This window comes from Rhipicephalus microplus, chromosome 4 (genome assembly GCF_043290135.1).
Source record: "Rhipicephalus microplus isolate Deutch F79 chromosome 4, USDA_Rmic, whole genome shotgun sequence".
NCBI classification, from domain to species: Eukaryota; Metazoa; Arthropoda; class Arachnida; order Ixodida; family Ixodidae; genus Rhipicephalus; species Rhipicephalus microplus.
The window spans coordinates 114,521,027-114,538,623 of NC_134703.1; the positions used below are offsets into that span (position 1 = coordinate 114,521,027).

General features: G+C 44.5%; 1 protein-coding gene across 1 annotated transcript in view; it reads right to left on the reverse strand.

The window, feature by feature from the left end:
* Positions 1 to 1,342: 1,342 nt before the first annotated feature.
* The window catches only part of Nrx-IV (neurexin-4), a 67,804-nt gene continuing 51,549 nt past the window's right edge, over positions 1,343 to 17,597 (reverse strand). The window contains exons 19-23 of the mRNA XM_037423348.2: positions 12,503 to 12,676; positions 10,704 to 10,837; positions 7,255 to 7,351; positions 2,287 to 2,556; positions 1,343 to 1,667 (exon numbers count right to left, since the gene is read on the reverse strand). Of these exons, the coding sequence (XP_037279245.2) occupies positions 1,477 to 1,667; positions 2,287 to 2,556; positions 7,255 to 7,351; positions 10,704 to 10,837; positions 12,503 to 12,676 (866 nt within the window). The 3' untranslated portion in view covers positions 1,343 to 1,476. The remainder of the gene's footprint in view (positions 1,668 to 2,286; positions 2,557 to 7,254; positions 7,352 to 10,703; positions 10,838 to 12,502; positions 12,677 to 17,597) is intronic.

Sequence of the window (17,597 nt, forward strand, 5' to 3'; positions counted from 1 at the left end):
AGGCACGTGTTCATTTCGATAGTTTTCGGTAAAAAAACATTTACTTATTGGCATATTTCATTAAATATTCCAACTTCACTGCTCAGCCAAATGTAACATTTTAATACAAAATAAACTTTTAATTCATTCTATGCACAGTATTTGCATTATCAGCAAAAAAGTGCCTATGATTTGAATGGAAATCACCAATCATTGCTTTGTAGCACAGGTGAATAACAGGTGCGCTGCAGTAGTGGGGGCGGAGCGCATAGTTACTATTCTTAGGTTGTAACCGATTATAGTGAGCTGGCCAACAATAAGTTAATACTATACAGAATATAAGTGCTGCCACAAACAGAAAAATCACATCGGGCGCAATTGGACACATTCAGTAGAACCACAGCGTGCACTAAAAAAGTGGAATGTTTTAACTGTCACTAACCTTCATTTGATTTTGCAGTTATAAAGGGACCAGGCTATCAGACCAATGGCCATAAATAATGCGATAATCAATTCTCCTGAAGCTCATGACAAAAATACACTTGTCAACAAAACTTTTCCCTTGCAATAAGCAGAGGGGAGAAATTAATTGCCCTGAGGAATGCGTTTGATAATGAGCAGCCGTGACATATCGGATCATATGTTGAACAGCTGGTCATGCAACCAACACATTTTTTTTTTCATGTGGCTAGCAGATTCACTGCAAGTCTGAGCAAGCATATTGATTCGGCCAGCTCGAAAACATAACGAGGTAATTCGTTTCTGTCATGGTGCCCGTCGCACATCGTCTACGTGAATGAAAGGATAGTCATAAGATAACATTTGCATAGACTGTTGAGAACTTTTGTTCCTGTTAATAAGGCTTTCAACCAAGGAGTAGTTCATAAAGTACCTGCCAACAACCTTTCAATATTAAATTTTTTAAAAACCATGGCCAAAATAACCACCAAAGTGGCTACTAACTTCTACACAGCCTGGAGGTCTCTAAATGCATTCAACAAGAAAACATGGCACTTCTCATCAGGCACACCGGTAAAGCACTCTTATGCACAAATTGCAGTGTACGAAGTTCTTTTGATGATCATTCACTTACCTTTCCTGCTGCCATAGTCATGCTTTACCATGACAATAACAGCAAGAAAAGTGCCCAGAAGTTCCTGATAAAAAGTGCCAATAACAACGTTCGTGCAACAATGCAGTGACTGGCTACAGGTTGAAGCTGATCAACAATGGTGATGCGTTGCACACACACAATTACTGCACCAATACGCACAGGTGTTCGAGTGTGTCACCTCCGCCGAAATGTAGCTGCAACGGCCAGGTGCTGAACTCGTGGTCTCACAGGCAGCAGTGTCTTGTTCTTATGAGAGACAGATCCCAAGACAGATTTCCGGAAACACACGATGTAGGGCTGCCCCGCTCCACAATTGGTCTCTACACCCGAGGGAGCTGTTTCTTGGCAGAGGAGGTAATGAGGCAAGCCGACTTGACGACCCATCATATAAACCACTCTCGTTTCTTGGTGACGTCGTGACCCCTGACCCCGTGCACCACAGCAGTGTCTGCATCGGGCGCATCCTTGGCACCAGAGTCTTCATAAGTGAGGTACTCTCCTTTGTGGCGAGACACGTAGCGGCCCAAGATGATAGCCATGATCACGATTGCTGCTAGAATTACAGCCAGCACGCCTGGAAAAAAGCGAACAGTCGCGGTCAATAGAGTACAACTAGGTGACACAGCATGCACATTGTCATGAGAGTGGGGGCACACAGATTGTAAGGTGACTATCACTAATTTCCTCGCCTACCAGCTGCATTCATCTAATCCCAGTAGTTGTCATCCCCGCTTTGGTTTATCCTACACACAACTAGGTGTAGGAAGTCCCGCATATATAACTCGAGGAGTGTGAGAAGGTGACAGTGGGAAGCACTTGTCAGTTCATTGTAGAACATGTGCCTAAAAGTGCAAGCCCATTTTGGGTAGGACAAAGGGCATGTCAAATCCTGAAAATCTCACGGATATTTAGCCACGCCTGGATAGGTGCGTCAGCCAAATGTCGTTAACTCTGCAAGAAAAAAAGAGCTTGATTTCCATGGGTGGACAGGTGCCCTGGTGGGGGGAGTGTGCTATGGTCACACAGTCATGTTTGTTACTGCACACGCGCATTGTTCTTGGTTTCGATGAATTAGTTTTCTCTGTGCGTCCTGTCTACTACACTGGTGTCTCGTCTCAAGAACAGCTCGATAAGTTCACATAAAACTACAAATACAAAGACTGCAGTAGTACGAAATAGCTTCAAGTGCTTACCACCCAGAATTGCGGAGTCAGCATAGCTGGAAACAGCCCAGGGCTCTCGATAGACCCCCGGTGGCAGTGTAGGTGGCGGCCGTGTCTCGTCTTCGGGAGGTGCATACGTGACTGGCTCAATACCACAAGTGTCTTCTCGCACGGCCCCTTCAGGATAGGCGTGCACGTTGCTCCGCCTGCTTTCTTGAAAGTAGCGTCTCAGTGGCATGTGGTCGTCAAACTGTACACGTGAAATGCAGCCTACAAAGCCTTCACCGGTGCCCATTGACTCTGCAATGGACAGAAAATAAAGTGGAAAATAAAAAAAATGTTGCTAAACCTGTAAACCTGCCAGGACATATTTATATCAAATCTGTGTGACTGGAAACATGTCGAAGCATAAATATGCTCCTACATACGGATATAGTATGCATACATATTTATACCCTGCATTTTCTTGCACGTAACCCGTTTTTGCATATAACCCGCGCTCCTGAATTTCTCACAACAAAAAGAAAAAAAAACACATTTTAGCCCTTTATAGAAGCCACACCTACACTTTTTAAAAAAATTTGCCCGTTTTTTTGGTGTTGGTATAAGTGAGAAAATATGGTATATGTGATTTTGCCTCCCAGCCAAATAAAAAGGTTGTAGACTTGCCAAGCTGTTCGAGGACAGTTTTTATCCAACAGTCTCCCATCTGTAACTGTACAGGATGGCAAAATAAGCAATTTTAGTTTCAAAGCAAGCAATCGTGAAAATGTGCCAATTGTATGTGAGACTCGACTTATAATTATTCTTAGATGATAAATTATAAGTACAGCACAAAACATGCTAATAACAAATTATGGCATAAAAGGTAACATGATTATTAATCTATTTATTTATTTATTTATTTATTTATTTTAAATACCCTCATGGCCCAGAGGGCATTGTTGAGGGGAGTGGTACAGGATCAGGATGTTGAAGGGTGTTCGAATTGTACAAACATTGCACACATATGAGCAAATATACAAAAGCACTGAACAAACAAGTATTCAGCGGTGCGTAGAAGTATACAAAAGTTTAACACAAATCTACACAGGTATTGCCTCTAGCATAAAAAGATAACAAAACTAACATTGACAACTGCATGCATATGACACATTATAAGGTAAATAAACACTGTGAAAAAAAAAAAAGGTTCAAGCTACACAGTAGTGAAGTAATCAGACACTTTTTTCATAAACTGGTCAATATTGTTAGTAAGCACTAGGGATGGTGGCAGGCGATTCCACTCTGATGTAGTTCTGGGAATAAACGAATTTTAATATGCTACAGTGCGACATTTCGGGATACCAACTTTGCAAGAATGATCTATGCCCAATGAAACATGAGCAGGGGGTAAGATAAGAGCAGTTTTAAGGGTGGCGTTCAATTTATAGATTTTAAAAGGCACATGCGCGATATCTCCCTGCGCAGTGTGAGTGGTTCAAGAGATAGAGTTGCTTTCATTTGCGTTACGCTTGATAAACGGCCGCTTACGCTTGATAATCTATGCAAGAACACTTACAGAACATATGTTTTGTTCAACCTCTAATAAATTATCGCTCTTTCATCTGTAGTGCATTCCAGAACAATCAATAGACAGCACTCGCTGATGTATGATATACTCAATTTAAAAAATGACAACTCTCTGCCAGCACCCATCCCATTTGATTGATTGATATGTGGGGTTTAACGTCCCAAAACCACCATATGATTATGAGAGACACCGCAGTGGAGGGCTTAAGGAATTTCGACCACCTGAGGTTCTTTAATGTGCACCTAAATCTAAGCACACAGGCCTCAAGCATTTTCGCCTTCATCGAAAGTGCTACCACCATGGCCGGGATTTGATTGTCCAGCGGGCCAGCAGCCGAGTGCGTAAGTAGCCACTACACCACCGTAGCGGGTTTAATAGGCGAGTTGCTTATAGATGTACCATGCTTGTAATCAACCAAACCATTTTAAAAATCCTGGTATATTGTTAAATTCGAGGCTCTAATTTACTAATGTTTGAAATTTGAAAAACAGCATGTGGATGAAAATGTGCTCTATTTTCGGAAAAAGATGTAATTCTATTCCAATTCCATTCCGAGTGAAATGTGCTTAATTTCATTCCTATTCCATTCCTCCAAGCATTGTCCCCATTCCATTCTGGGGTCGCAATAATGTGGAGTGATTCCAGAATCATTCTAATTATGGAGTGGCAACTGCACAACACTGGCTGAAATATACATACTCGAACATCGATATGAAGAATCTGGATATAACGAAATACTGGTTATAACGAAGTTAATGTAAGGTCTTACAAAAAATATAGTGTTGGGAATAAACCTTTCTGGTGAATTTTTGCATATAACGAACTTTATTTTTTTGTAACATGCAACTTTGTTATAGTAAGGTAACTCTGCAATAATGTCCTGAATAGACGATACTGCGTTAACATTTTACGCACTATGTAGTTCTATTTATAGTCCTTTCATCCAGCTCCACCCCATGAGGAATGGGCAGTGACCCAAGGCGACGTACAGTAGATCATAGCACACGTGACTGCCAAATTGCACGGACACAGCCAGGGCTCTCTTGACAGGAGTGAGCTAGCCCGAATAAATTTTCAACAGTAAAGTAGATGGTTTCAGGCACGCGAACTAGAAGTTGCGGCGAAATGTGTCCTTCGTGACAACGAAGACACATGCGCCTGTGTCAAGCTCTATTTACAGCAAAATTCTATTCACGAAAACTTCGACATGAAACGGCTGAGTGTCCTCTGCACCTTATAGTTGCCACATTTCATATACTTGCAGCGCATCAAGCTGCTTTTCAGTTCTGTCGCTACTGGTATCGTCCATAGCTCATGCACAGACTTTTTATTCCCAAACAGCGTGGCCTGTCCTTTAGAGTTCCCTGCACCTTTTTTTCCCCTTACACACACGAAAAAGATGGCGCTTGAGCTTACAGTTGTGGCACACACTGTTCAGGTGACAGCACTGTGTAGCCAGATTCTCACTGCCGCAGCGAAAACACACAACTGACGTTCCTTCCTGCTTCAGCTTCGACGAACCCCGTGAAACGGCGTTGGCCGGCACGGCGAACGGCAACCACGCCATCAAAAGGGCGCGCGAATCTTTGCTTGCCGCCTCCATCATAATGATCGTTTTCTTCGCCATGTCTTGTGTCAAGTCCAAATGCTCCAACAGTTGTCTCTGCACCGCTTCATCATTAATGCCTGCCACGACACGGCCACGCAGCATCCTGTCACAAAACGTGCAAACACGCAGTCGTCAGCAAGTTTGTTCAAAGATGCAAGGTAATCCGCAGCTGTTTCACCTGCTTGTCGTGTTCCTGAGTTGAAATTGAACGTAACAACTTCCGACGGTTTTTGCGAGAAATGCTTCCCGAGCACATCAAAATTGGTCATCAAACTTGCTTCACACAGCTCCACAGGCACCAGTAGGTTCCAAACCAGGGTGTATGTGGCTGGGACGCAACAAGTGAGTAAGACAGCTCTTTGTTTGTCATCCAGCAGGTTGTTACGAATAAAGTACTCTACAGTTCATTCTCGGTATTCTTCCTAGCTTCTCTGCATGTGAAACGGCACCACCTTGCTGACGCCAGGCATTCCCGAAGTACAGGAACACAGCCCTAGGCCGCAGCAGCATTAAAACGAACAGCCTCCAAGCAGCTCAATGCTTCCCACCCTTGTCGCCATTGTGACATAAGAGAAAGGAGCCACAAAACGAGACCACCATCCTAAACAGACTCCGGAGACTAACTGCTTTATTTCAGCTTGCGCGCTTCGCCAACTGTGCCGTCAAAACCACCGAGTTCCATCCGTCGGTGAGGTGGCACCATCTGTCGTGCCCTCGGCCAGACGCATAGCGAAAACATCACACCATATCACTTCTTTGTAATTGTCTGCCAATACGATTGAGGCTTTGTATAATGCTCCTGCTCAAAGTGAATGATTTCTTAGTGGTCTGAATGGTCAGAATATTTGAAGATTGTCTATTGCCACTGGCCCTTACACTTCAGCTCCGTTTCCTCAGAGATCAAGCTTGCTGGGCATACGAAGCAGGCTCGTACAATCAATACGGTCATTGTTCGGGTTTGCTTCTGTAACGTATTTAAATAGTCCTGCGGCCACAAGGTAAGCGCCAGCTTTCAGGTCGGTCACTCGCTTGTGTCACGACAGATTACTAGTCCCACGAGTTAAGGTAATACACAGAAAAGAAAAGGGAGTTATCATGGGCATACTTGCAGAGCATGCTGCTGCATCCCTGTCGCTATGACAATTACCCGGACGACCGCACCTGCATCAGTGTGGAAGCAACTGGCATGGCATGCGGAGAATAACCATACATACAAAAACATTGTTAGCCTAACCGCAACAAAAGCTGTCATTCCTGGAAGATGCCAGCACAAATGATGGGAAATGAGGGGGCCTTTTACCATTTCACATTCCTTTTGTCTCCCTTCTTTTTTCTATATTCCTGTTAAATGCCTAGTTTTTTTCACACTGTACCATCTTAACGGAAAATTTGACAGCTTTGCAGCCACACATTTGACAACACGGCTAGCAAGCAACTTTTGAACAATGAGGATACAGTTGTAGCAAGCTATACAGAAGTGTGCGCTATCGATGTATAAAGATATATCGAGCACAGTATCACTGACAAACTACTGCAGAGAAGCACACTTTCAGTGCAAGTAGGAAGGAAAGGAGGCATGAAGGTTGCCCTAGTGCTACTTTAATTTGAGGGAGCACCGAGGAGAGTCTCGGTGACGAAATCTTTCAGAATATGGAGCGTTTCAGAATATTGGCCTTAAAGCCCTCCAGATACTTCCATATATGCAACTCATATATGCGAGTCCACACTGTAAAATGCAAATATGGCTTAAACACCTGTAAAATTGATATTACAACAACAACATGAATTCCTCGGTTATCAACAATGATAAGCTCACCATTTCGTCCCACATAAATGCTAAGCAGGTCGTTGAACTGTGCATCGGCCTTGCCTCGAATGTTGAACGTGTGGACCTGAGGTTCGTAATTGTCCACCTGAGTGAAAGAAGATAACATATTTGACACTTGCCTTGCAAGAAAAAGGAAATGCAATTTTTTTTAACGTTATTGCCAAGTCATTGCAGTGCTGAGGCGACACACATACAGAGTAAACTTGAAAAAGAAACATGCAATCAACAGAGACCTTGAGCTTGTGTTCCTGTGCCACTGTTTCATACTCAAGCGTCAGTGGACCAGTGTGAAAGTGCCATCTCAGCAGCAGAGTCACATGTCTTACAACCATTCATTTCACGCCAATTAGCTCTTGAGGCTGAAGTAGTTCTGAATGAACTGCTATCATGAAACTATTTCCACACTACCAACAGTGTGGCATTTCCAATGCACCATAAAGAATCCAAACTTAGCACACTCAATTGGAGCGTACACTTCAATGGCAACTACTGGAGAGTCATCTCAGTGAATCCATGTTATTTAAAGCTTTGATATGTTTTTAATATGGCATCGTGGCAGGTTCATACACATTAATCACTTCATTAAATTATTTTTTTTTTCTCGCACTGCCACACATGTTCGCAAGTGGATTCTAAAGCAACAGAACACTAATACACTGAAAACTCCACACAGGCAAAATGTACGCGAACTTAAGGGCTTCGTTGCTTGGTTACACATGGGGCAAAAAAGCAAACTGCAGCGAAAAATTACCGTATAAACCGGAATATAAGTCTAGATATTTTCAATAAAGTAATAAGCTAAAGTCGCCCCTCGTCTTACATAGCGGAGTCTAGCCGAAAGTGCGCCGCTGTCTGGCAACATTTGGCTAGCATGTGCTTGAGAAGCAGGACGCGGCCACATTCGCATCCAAATCTAATCGCAGGCTGTTTTTTTTTTTTTCTCTCCATCTGCCTTCTTTGTGTTCGTGATTTGCTTCCGATCTGTTCTGAGTTTTCGCTCTGCTTGACATTGCGCTGCATTTTTAGTGGTCTTTTTTTTTTTTTTCGTTCACTAAATATGAGTAGCGGTGCGAGGAGGCAGTACTCAGCTGCGTTTAAACTAGATGTTGTTGAGTTCACAGAAGCGAACGGAAATATGGCTGCTCAGCGCCGCTTTGGTGTATCGGAAAAAAAGCGTTCGCTATTGGAGGGCGCAGAAAGGGAAGCTGTAGATGTACAATCCTCGAAAAATGTTTCGTGGACGAAGTGCTGTTCATCCGCAGCTGGAGGATAAGCTAGCGGACTTTGTGCGGGAAGTTCGTGCATGCTCACTGCCAGTGACCGTGGATACCATTCGCAAGAAAGCCGTGGAAGTCGCTCAAGAAGCTGGGCTCACGAGAGAAGAGTTTCGTGCACCAAACTCTTGGGTGCGTCGATTTATGCGACGCAAAGGATTTTCTCTCCGGCGGCGCACATCCATTTGTCAAAAGTTGCCGGAGGAGTTCGAGGACAAGCTCATAAACTTTCAGTGCTTCGTGAACCGGCTTCGGGAGCAAAACGACTACATGATGCGGCAGATTGGCAACGCCGATGAGACCCCCGTGTGGTTTGACATGCCTTCGTCGACCACGATCATGCAGCGCGGTGCCAAGGATGTGAAGCTGTTGTCCACTGGCAACGAGCACTCGCGCTTCATCGTCATGCTGGCATGCACGGCAGATGGTAGAAAGCTGCCGCCCTTCGTCATTTTCAAACACAAGACAATGCCGAAGGAAGTGTTCCCGCCCGGAGTTGTCGTTCGCGTCAACAAAAAGGGATACATGAACGAGGCCATGATGCTCGAATGGATAAGAGTGGTGTGGAACCGCCGGCCAGGTGCACTGCTGCATCTTTGCAGCATGCTGGTGTTGGATGTGTTTCGTGGCCACTTAACCGACGCAGTGAAACGCGCACTCGTCAACGGGAAAACGGACCTCGCCATAATACCAGGTGGTATGACGTCCACCCTCCAGCCGCTTGACATTGTGCTAAACAGGCCGTTTAAAGACCGAGTGCGGCTGGAATACCAAGAGTGGATGTCCGGCGACAACCCCAAGACACCGACAGGCCGCCTACAGAGGCCTCCGCTTGCGAGTGTTTGTGGCTGGGTGCTTTCCGCCTGGCGTTCCTTGCCGGATTCCATGGTAGAAAATGCTTTCAAGAAATGTTGCATCAGCAACTCGCTGGATGGCACTGAAGACGACACATTGTGGGAGGCAATCAGCGACAAACTCTCGTCTTCAGAAGACAGTGGTGCTTTATCTGACGAATAGGAACAGTTGCGATGGTGGTTGAGGGGAGCTCTGACGATCGGGGTGCAGTGCGCCCAATTCGCAAATAAATGTGGTTCGGCAGTTTTGGGTTGCTTTCCTTTTTTTTCTTTTCCGGTAACCTTGGGGGGCTTGGGGGGGTTGACCTATATTCCCACTCGACTTATAGTCCGGTTTATTTGGTACAACAGCCTCTGATGCTGTCCAGGGAATGCTAAACTTTCCAGTAGTGCCCAACAATTGACTGAAAGCTTTAATAAAGCACGAATTTGAGAAAAAGCTGAAAATATTCACAGCTCCAAAATTTGGTCTAGTATTCAGATTTAAACTGTCAGCCAGTATATGTGAACAAGAGCAGTGCATAGCTTTATTGGCTTCGGTCACACAAAGCAGACGAATTTGCCGGCATCTTCAATATCACAGCTGAAAGCACATTTTTATCGCATTGCGATAAGCATAATCTATAGCTAAAGGGCAAGAGTGCGCAAGTCCTAGAGCTACCCGAGGCCAAATGCACTTTTGGTATACACAAGCTATGCAGTTCATTCTCACAGAACGGTCACAAGAGGCTTTCTTTAGTTTAGCTAGGGATGGGAAAAACGTGCTTCGACAGAGTGCACGTGATCTGGCCGCTGCAGTGATTACGAGAGATAAATTAAACAGCACTCAGTTCAACCCATCACGGGATCTCTCATTGTCCACTCGTGGGCGGGTGATTACTGTAAACTCTAAAAGGCCAGCCCATCTGGAACACTAGATGCGCTGGCTTTGCCATCAAAGCACCGCCTTCCCCCTTCTAAACGCTCCAGAACTTTCATGCACTAGAACACCATTGTGGCTTAAATAGAGAGTCACGACTAAGCTGCATACATTTTAAATTGGAAGTACTGAATACTGAAATTTCAGCACTCTGAAAAGTGGTAAAACATTGCATCATCACCCAGAATGCAATACAATTAACAAAATAAGGTTTCTGTTTTTTTTTCCCACAGGGTCTCTCCAAAAGCCTGAATCTGAAGTATCATGTATTTTAGAGATAACAAAAAGAAATGTGCAAGTTTAGTCAGTTGTAACAGTCATTCAGGCATAAGTGAGCACCAAATCAGAGGTCACACAACAAGGACCGCCAGATGCACAGCCAGAACTTACAAATATTGTCAGCCTCTCTCCGTTGTGGGTACGCTTGATCTGGACATCGTGAATTTGACCCAAGGCAAAGTTTTCATTCTTGATAATGAGCTCTTGCCGTTCAAAGCCAAAGTCAAAGACCAGTCTCAAGTGACCTGTGCAAAGAAACAAAGCAGGGAGGAAATGGCTCAAAATTATCATTGTGCGAGTCAGATCTGAATGTGAATAATTTCAACTTGATACACTTGCCAACAAAACAGTGGGGAAAGGAGCAAAACAAGTTCTCATGCTTACTTCTGCGAATGGCAAGACACATGCATGTAGCTGCGATGCTGGCCAGTACAGCAAACGGTACAAAGTTGTTTCTTTGTATTGTGTTTGTGCATGAAACAGGTACCCTGACTGTGAAAAAACTTTCATGAACACCTTTTTCCTTTTTTTTCCAAACAGTATGGACGCCAAATGTTTCCGTTCACATGCATTTTCATTGCCATTGCAGCATTCACAATACACTCATACCTCATAATAGCAAAGTTGCATCTTACGTGGAAATGAGTTTGTTATACCCAAAACTTTGTCTCAAAGATTTATTCCTAACACTATATTCATTGCAAGACTGTTCTACACTTTCTTCCTTATAACCAACATTTCTTTATATCTGGGTTTGCTATATCGGGGTTTGAGTGTTCAAACCTCAATTTAACGAACCCAGATATAAATAAATGTTCGTTATAGCACAGCAAATGAAAAATAGTCTAGGAATAGATATAGTGTTTGAAGCATACATTTATAATGAATTTTTGGATATAACGAACTTATTTTCATGCAAGATGCAACTTTCTTATAATGGGGTTTGAGTGTATAACATTTCACTTACTATCCATTCACAAAATAGCCTGAAGTCATTTGAAGTCAGAAGGACCAAGCTTAGGCATAGTGATCATTACAATGACGTTTGAACCACTATGCTCGGAGTTCTATAAAAATTAATGCGAGCTCAACCTCTAGTAAATTCTGTAGGAGACTCCAGGCTAAAAACAAAGGTATAAGTATGGACTGCAAGCTACACATGCCTGTCTTCAGGCAGTGTCTACAATGCAAAGGATGCAACTATAGCAGCTTTTCGTGTGAAATATACTACTGCTCTTGTCTGAACGCGGCTTTTTTCCTTTTTATTAAAGGGGCCCTGCAACACTTTTTGAGCATGGTCAAAAAACGCTGCCGATCGGTAGTAGAGGCTCCCAACAACACGTGACACAAATATTATAGTGCAGCACGGGGCCTGGAATGCACAATAAATCATCAAAGTCAGCTAAAAATTGTTTTCTCTTCTCTCGACAAATGATAAAAGATGCTCAAAAATCACTCGCAGAAAGCCCATCTATCAGCCATTGGCTGATATGAACATGGCACGCTCGGTCGTTATAGAGATCACCACGGAAGGCCGTGACTATCCACGCGCCCGCAATCACACTGAAAAAGCTGCGCATCCGAAGCAAAAAAAAAAAAAAAAAAGTGCTCAAGGCCACGGGGTGATGTATTTTCTTTGCCCCTGCCATCCCTCTCTGCTTAGCTTCCACAGCTTTCTTTGTGACAAGAGAAGAGAGAATGCAATTGCAGCATGCAACAAATCTTTATAACTCCACTCGCACTGGACGGATTCTGAAAATTTTGCAGCATTGAATTCGTGGGGCAATAAGCTCTTCCAGTAAATTCAATCCATGGTTAATTGAAAAGGTGTTTCAGGTCCCCTTTATTAGAAACCTTCATGCGCAGCCCTGAGAAAAGGGGGCTCATCACCAGCTCTCGTTGAAACTCACCACTGGTTGACATCATAAGATTCAGGTACTCTCCGGTGCGCGATGACATTCCGAAGATCATGCCGTGGTGCTCCGTAGTGGTGAAGCCCACACGAATGTACTCCTCCAAGGTGGACAGCGTCGTCTCAAAGTCGTAGCGCACGTAGTTGTCAGATCGCAGGTTGACGCCAATCTCTGCACACAAAGGCCAACAAAACGAGGCAGTTAAAATCTGCAGTTAGTGCCCCAATATCTGATAACATGGTTTCATGAAGCTCTAGAAAACTTCAAAATCCTTCACAGAACAATCAGTTGAGCGAGTTTATATATTGTTCTCAATACCTCGGTATATGAGCTAGTCAAAATTAGCATTCTGTACAAATATTAATAATACCCTATTTACTTGCGTAATGAGTGCACTTTTTTTTTTCCAAAAAAACCAGAGCGAAATTGGGGTTTGCGCCTATTATATGAGGTAGTTTTTACGAAAACTTTTTTTGTGATGAGCCGAAAATACGAAATGCAACAAAAAACGGGGTAGCTTACCTTTTACAATAAATATGCGGGTTCACTACTTGTAAACATGCATTTTTATTGCATTTCAGTTGCTTCAATCTAGGTCAGAATCCCTGGTACCATCGTCCAGGTCCCTGGCAACTTCCACATCTCGGTCCCACAACTGATCGTCCTCACTGCTGTCCAATGCATTTGCGATTCCCATCTTCTTAAATCTATTTGTAAAGAGATCACTTGGCAGCTAACGCCATGAGTCCGATATCCAGGAGCACATCAGCTCAACGGACGTCCTCTTAATCTGCCGGTCAGCGTCAGGGCGTGCCCTCCATAGGCCATCCATTTCGTGTACAAGTTGCGCACATCGACTTTGAACGGTTTATTAATGCAAACATCAAGAGGCTGAAGCACCGAAGTGAGTCCACCCAAAATAATGGCGATCTCAGAGTGCAGCTTCTTGAGTTTCCAATGAACCTTCTCTCCCAAGTGGCCGCGAAAACTATAAAGAACAAGAACGTCGTCCCCACACAGTCTGCACCCAGTCGACCATTAGATCGGCCGACATTCACCTTTTCTCCTGAGCCTGCACGTGTATTCGGGCTGGGAAGCTGGTCTTCAGCACTGTTTTTCGCTTGAAGATAACGTACGGTGGCAACCTCTGGCCATATGCCGTGACATCCAGCATGACCGTGAAACGCTGCTTCTAGACCCCTGTTGTTTTAACGAGCATGCTACGTGCCCCCTGTCATTGACAATCCTACTCATAAGCATGTCAAAATTTATGGGTGTCTGGTCCGTGTTCCCGATAAGTGAGAAAACGAATTCTCGGTCCTGCCGCAGGCGTGTAACGAACTTGTGAAAATCCACTACCTCAATTATGTAGCAAGGAGGAAGACGCTGGCTAAGTGATGCGTGCCTCCTCAAGCACAGTCTGTAGCGCCGCATGAAACATGCCATCCACCCACTGCTCGCTTTAAACCTCGTCGGAGCGTTGCCATGCTTCCTGGCTGTGGCTCGCCCTTGCATCTGGATCATTTCATGCAAAACAACGCAGCCGCCATTTCGTAGGTCCTGGGCACACTGTAATATCTCCTCTTCCACAGCAGGAACCTTTCCAGTCTTTGGTCTCCCGAAGGAACATCGCTCCATATTTGTAGCGTGAAGCTTGTCATGCTGCATCTGCCAATAGCGCACACGTACTTCATCCATTCCGAAATGCCTACCGGCAGCACGATTCCCATGTTCAAGTGCATACTCCACAGCTTGTAGCTTGAAACTGGCCGTGTAGCTCATATTTCGGCTCTTCGTCTATGACCAAATGCAACACGGGCTTAGAATTAACTCCCAACGAGGTGAGAATGGGCAGCATGACTTGTGAGGAGAAAAAAAAAGTAAAACTACAAGACAACAATGCTAGAACTCGTGTCACCGTCCAGCATCATTTTAATTGGCTGTCCTGCCCGGCCTCGGAAGTTTCAACCTTTTTGCTTCAGCCACTTTGGCGGTAGGTGGGGCTATATTCTGCAAGCTGCAAGGCTCGCGATCAGCCGATGCAAAGGGAAAGCCACAAGCTTTGCAGAGCCCGCACCGCCGGTTGTGCAAAGCATCGTATTTGTGTGAACGTGGGAAGGCATGGGCAGTTTCGCTGTTAGGTAGCCTACATGGCCACTCATGTAGGCTCGCTACGCTGTATGCTTGTGAGCCGCGATGTCTACACTCGAACAGTTAGTGAATACTGCTGGAACATGCAGATACTTACTTCAACAACAATACAAAAAGAGAAGGACCGCACTATTCACAGACAGAAAAACTAACAAAACGTGCTACTACGGGCAAAGGGGAGGGGCGAAGCAAACTGAGGGGGGTCAGCGTAATAAAGGAAAAAAAAAGGAAGGAAGAAAGATAAGATCAACGAATGAGAAAGTGCTGCACGTTGGTTCGTGGGACTGCAGCGAATGAAAGGTAGGAGTGCGTCTGACGCAGGGGAAAAGCAAATCCCAATTTTGACGATTTGAGTTAGGGGTGCATTTATTATGCCAGAGCATTCATTATGCGAATAAATATGGTAATTGCTAGGGGTTTAACATGCCTAAACCACCATATGATTATGAGAGACGCCATAGTGGAGTGCTCCGGAAATTTCGACCACCTGGGGTTTTTTAGCGTGCATTTAAACCTAAGCACACGGGCCTCAAGCATTTTTACCTCCATCGAAAATGCGACCGCTGTGGCTGGAATTCGATCCCACGACCTGTGGGTCAGCAGCCGAGTGTCTTAGCCACAACACCAACATGGCAGGGGATTCTATATGAAGTAGTGTTTAATTTATCAAAACGCTTCAGCTTGTCTAGAAGAAAAAGCACATTTTAAGGGGGGACATGGGTCTTAGGGATTACCCATTTATTTTTTTAACCAAATGTGACAAAAGTTGGCATGCTTACTTAGTTTGTTCTCCTGATTCTAAAAATGTTCTTTTTTCTGTAGCTTCATTAGTTAATTAAATATTTAAGATAACAATTTCTATTGTTTTTACCACAATAGAAAAATTACCACCTGTCAAAAATTTATAAATGACATAGGGATTGACAGTAGAAAGCATAAGACATACAACACAGGAAGCACTTTTTTGATTGCGCATTATTTCTTCCTTTACAGTACACTAAACTTCACAGCTCTGAATGTGGGCATTGTGTGGTCACACAAAAGACTAGTTTTAAAAAAACTTGCATCAAAAGAAATCAAAATCTGCTTCCTAAGTTGTGTCCTCCAAACATATAGTTTCATGCTGCAAAAAAAAATATTCTGCTATCTGCAATAGTTTCCGATATATTGCGGTAATTTTCATGCAGGGTGTACAAAATTGCCATTTTGAGAAAATGAAAAAAACAAATAATTCTAACATTTTTAACTGTAAAAATGTATGTGCTTAGAATTACATGGTCATTGACATATAAATGAATGCTAGAAAGCCTGAGGAGTGCAACGCTGCAAGTTGATCGAAAATTGAATGAGTACTTCTCGAATTACAGCTCAGTAAAGTTCATTGCATGTAACCCAATACAAAAATTTTTATATCAAAATAAAAAAAAATGAAGCTTCCCATTAAATATAGCCTCACAGCATGGTTTTTTTGTGCACATTTAGCTACATTGTGCAAAAACAGTTACAAATCTAGTTGTCCTAGGTCCACTTTTATTGAACAAGCAAAAGAAAGTGGTCAAAATCTGGGCTTCGAGAATAATGCTGTTAAAACTTTATTTCGCCGTTGCGAGAAAAAAATATCATGGCACACATACTTTTAGCCAGTTATGAGCACCGGGAATGTAATAGGACTGATTGTTTGCACGAGCGTGTAGTTTCTTCTAGTTCTGTAGCAAGTTGTCGCCGTGTGCTCGTCTTCCGCGATGCCGCTTATCAGTTCGGTGACTGTACTGATGTGCAACAAATGAGCGTGCGTCATCCGCGATCCATCAAATCACACGGCAATGTTTTCCGGCTTGTCCAGAATGAGTTACCCGTAAATGTCGCGAGCCAAAGTTGCTCCCTCGCTCATCAATCCTCATCAATTTCGAGGCTACACGAGTGCCGAGGTGTTAGCTTCTTTTTCACACAAGACTGCCGCATTTTCGAGCGGAGATCGCGACAACTTTGCGAACACGTCGTTAAAAGCAGTCTACCTGTTGCCAGTAGCCTCCATTGCGGGGGCGGCGAGCACGTTCACCGCGAACGGATTGACTTTGTATTGCTCGTCGACGCGCGGCGTACTCCACTCTGACGACCCGGCACGCAGTTCAAGGTCCTTTCGTAAGGTGGGGGGAAACGCGGCATCGGCGCGTTTAGCGATAAGACTGCGCTTCCGTTCCGTCACTACAAAGATTGATATCTCTTGTAGCTTCACTTCTGCTTTTTACTCGCCGTCTTCTAACTGATGAGGCTGCAATAAAACACGGCCGTTCTCAGTAACGTTGTCGGCAACCAACGAACCCGAACGTGAGTCAGGCCTACACCGGTGACTTGGCAACCGCCGTTGACCGTGTCGAGTTCGTTATCCTCGTTGTCCTGAGTCGTAGCGGGGCTCATTCTAAAGTTCACAGCGAACGTACGATCGCCACACCCGCTTCAAAAATTACTGTAGCACGGAACTTCTTTACTGCTGTGGGGGTGTTGACACTCCCCCCTGTAGTAAAGTTGTCTGCGCTGCGTGGCGCACATGTCTCGCCCCAAGGCTTTATTTCGGTGGTGACCACCGCCGGGCGATAGATGGCGTTGCGTTCGCTTTGAGTACCACTGTTGGTAGAGTGGTAGCGCCGGCGGTGGCCCCTGGCGGAAGGCAGGCCTTGGTGGTGGGCGAGAGTTGAGCGAGCCTCTTCTGCGCGTGGCGGCTGCCGCGAACGGTTGGCTGTAGCATGGGTCCCCGGTGCTCGGCACCGCGAGCTTCGCGCCGGGGTCCCACGTGGAAGGTCAGGCGTTGGCGACGCCGCCTTGGGTATGTGTTAGTGTGTTGGGTGTGTTAGTGTGTGTTTATCAAAAATTGTGTGTTTAGTGTGTCATTGCGCTATGTTGTTTGTATGGTAGCGTGTTAATTAAAATTGATGTAACATTC